Source organism: Nicotiana sylvestris, chromosome 2 (assembly GCF_000393655.2).
Source record: "Nicotiana sylvestris chromosome 2, ASM39365v2, whole genome shotgun sequence".
Classification (NCBI taxonomy): Eukaryota; Viridiplantae; Streptophyta; class Magnoliopsida; order Solanales; family Solanaceae; genus Nicotiana; species Nicotiana sylvestris.
In genome coordinates, this window is record NC_091058.1 from 87,645,152 (window position 1) to 87,648,134 (window position 2,983).

General features: G+C 43.5%; 1 protein-coding gene across 1 annotated transcript; it reads right to left on the reverse strand.

Moving 5' to 3' along the window:
• Positions 1-865: 865 nt before the first annotated feature.
• LOC138885200 (uncharacterized) lies at positions 866-2,153 on the reverse strand. The gene is made up of 3 exons (XM_070166110.1): positions 1,955-2,153; positions 1,489-1,780; positions 866-947 (listed from the first exon to the last, which is right to left on the reverse strand). The coding sequence occupies exons 1-3, from the start codon at positions 2,151-2,153 to the stop codon at positions 866-868; spliced, it is 573 nt and encodes a 190-aa protein (XP_070022211.1).
• Between the last annotated feature and the right edge of the window lie 830 nt (positions 2,154-2,983).

Consider the following 2,983-nt stretch of genomic DNA (forward strand, 5'->3'; position numbering starts at 1 on the left):
TGACCTTGGCCCCCATAATATACGGTCAGAACTTTTCCATTGCAAACACTATGGACAACAACTCTTTTTCGGTAACCGTGTAGTTCCTATGAGCCTCATTCATGGTCTTGCTTGCATAGTACACCGGATGAAACATCTTGTTAACCTTTTGACCCAAGACAGCCCCAACCGCAACGTCACTTGCGTCACACATGAGCTCGAAAGGCAAGCTCCAATTATGTGCGGTAATGATTGGGGTAGTGGTCAACTTAAGCTTGAGAAGCTCAAATGCTTGCATACATCCCTCATCGAACACAAACTTTGCATCCTTTTCTAGTAGCTTGCACAAGGGGTTTACTACCTTTGAAAAATATTTTATAAACCTCCGATAGAACCCCGCGAGCCTAAGAAAACTCCTCACCCCCTTGACGGAAATGAGGGGAGGAAGCCTTGAAATCACCTCTATCTTGGCTTTTTCAACTTCAATCCCACGCTTTGAAATTTGTGGCCCAACACTATGCCTTCCTCCACCATGAAGTCACATTTTCCCCAATTACGTACGAGATTTGTGTCTTCACATCGGACCAAAACTCTATCCAAATTTCCCAAACACTCTTCAAATGAATCTCCAACCACACTGAAATTGTCCATGAAGACCTCCAAAATATCTTCCACCATGTCAGTGAAAATAGCCATCATGCATCGTTGGAATGTCGCCGGGGTATTACACAACCCGAACGACATCCGAGAGAAAGCGAAGGTTCCATATGGACAGGTAAAGGTGGTCTTCTCCTGGTCCTCTAGAGCGATTAAGATTTGATTATACCTCGAGTATCTATCCAAAAAGCAATAAAAGGCACGCCCCGAAAGGCGATCAAGTATTTTATTAAGTAATGGCAATAGGAAGTGATCCTTGCAGGTCACCTTGTTCAGCTTCCGGTAGTCCATGCATACCCTCCATCCGGTAACTGTCCGAGTAGGAATAAGTTCATTGTTGTCATTTGTCACCACAGTCATACCACCTTTTTTAGTACACATTGCACCGGAGAAGTCCACGAGCTATCGGAAATGGGGTACACAACCCCGACATCCAACCACTTGATCACTTCTTTTTTTTTCACCACCTCTTGCATTGCCTCGTTTAATCTTCTTTGATTCTATAAACAAGGTTTTTCATCATCCTCCAAAATAATTTTGTGCATACAGAATGCGGGGCTTATTCCTCGAATGTCAGCCAAAGTCCATCCAATTGCCCTTTTTTGCCTTTGAAGCACCGCCAAAGTGGCCTCAACCTGCATGTTAGTTAGGCAAGAAGAAAGAATAACTGGTAAAGTAGAATTTGAGCCCAAGAACTCATACCTGAGGTGCGGAGGCAGTGGTTTCAACTCCAATGCCGGTGGCTCCTCAATTGATGGTTTTGTTGGTGGAGTTTTTCGGTTTTCAAGATCCAAAGACAATTTTCTAGGCTCATAGGAATAAGAGCCCATCCCATGTAAAGCATTCACGCACTCCACTCTGCTTGCATCATCATTGGCATCAAAATTTAATAGCATGACCTCAAGGGGGTCCTCCACGTTGATCATAACACTGGTGTCATCCACAATCACAGTTGTGACAAGGTCTACAAATGAGCACACCTCGGTGCTATTGGGTTGCTTCATAGATTTGCCAACATGAAAGATGACCTTTTCATCTCCCCCTCGGAAAGTGAGCTCACCCACTTCAACATCAACCAATGCCTTCCCCGTCGCAAGGAAAGGCCTCCCTAGAATGATTGGGACCTCGTAGTCCACTTCACAGTCTAAAATCACAAAGTCGGCCGGCAATATGAATTTGTCCACCCGGACAAGGACATCATCAATAATACCCAATGGTCTCTTCATAGATCTATCCGCCATTTGCAATCTCATGGAAGTCGACCTCGGTTTCCCAATACCCAAAGTCTTGAAAACTCAGTAGGATATCAAGTTGATACTTGCCCACAAATCACATAGAGCTTTAGCAAAGTCCACACTCCCAATGGTGCAAGGAATGGTGAAAGCACCGGTATCTTCTAGCTTCGGGGCCATTGAGTGCACAATTGCACTAACTTGGTGGGTTATCTTGATAGTTTCGTAATCCATGGATCTTTTCTTTGTCACCAAGTCCTTCATGAATTTAGCATAGCCCGACATTTGTTCTAGAGCCTCCACCAAAAGAACATTAATGGATAAGCTCTTTATCATATCAATAAACTTTTTAAACTGATTCTCATTTTTCTACTTCGCAAGCCTTTGAGGATAAAGTGGAGGTGGCCTTGATAAAGGAGCCTTGGCTTTAGGCATAACCGGCTCCGGCATATCAATTATGTGTTCCCTAGACGGGTTCACATCATTTTGAGTTTCCACCTCGACTTCTTGAATATCAATCCTCATTTCATTGTTCATATTTTCAACAACCACATCTTCAACTACCAAAGGGACTTCATCATCTTGCAACTCAACATCATCATCCACGACTTGCTTTTGCTTAGAGGCATTCACATCACTACCTCTCCCACATCTTGTTGTAACCGCCATAACATGATTGTTCCCACCCTTTGGGTTTACTACCGTATCACTTGGTAGAGAACCCTTCAGGCGAGTATTCAATGACTAAGAGATTTGGCCTAATTGTACCTTCAAGTTTCGGATAGAGGTGTTGTGAGAAGCTAACTGTGCATCAGAATCTGCATTCTTCTTCATCATCTGCTCGAACATCATTTCAATTCTACCCATATCATTACCCAAAGAACTAGGACCTTGAGATGGAAATGGTGGTGGATTGTTCGGTTGTTGGTACATTGGGGGCCTTTGAAAGCCTTGCCCCCGGTTTCCTTGGTTTTCATTGTTCCATCCTCCTTGATTATTATTGCCACCCCAATTATTGTTATTACCATTCCAATTCCCTTGGTTGCCTTGATTGTTGTTCTGATTGCCCCAGTTGTTGTTTTGGTTGTTGTTCCCCCAATTACCATTGTTTTGTT

Coding starts and splice junctions, on each gene's coding strand:
- LOC138885200 (XM_070166110.1), bottom strand. CDS start 2,153: ATGTCGGGCTATGCTAAATTCATGAAGGACTTGGTGACAAAGAAAAGA. Junction 1,781..1,954: donor TCTATGTGATTTGTGGGCAA/GTATCAACTTGA, acceptor TTGTGATTTTAG/ACTGTGAAGTGGACTACGAG. Junction 948..1,488: donor GATGATGCAAGCAGAGTGGA/GTGCGTGAATGC, acceptor CTACTCGGACAG/TTACCGGATGGAGGGTATGC.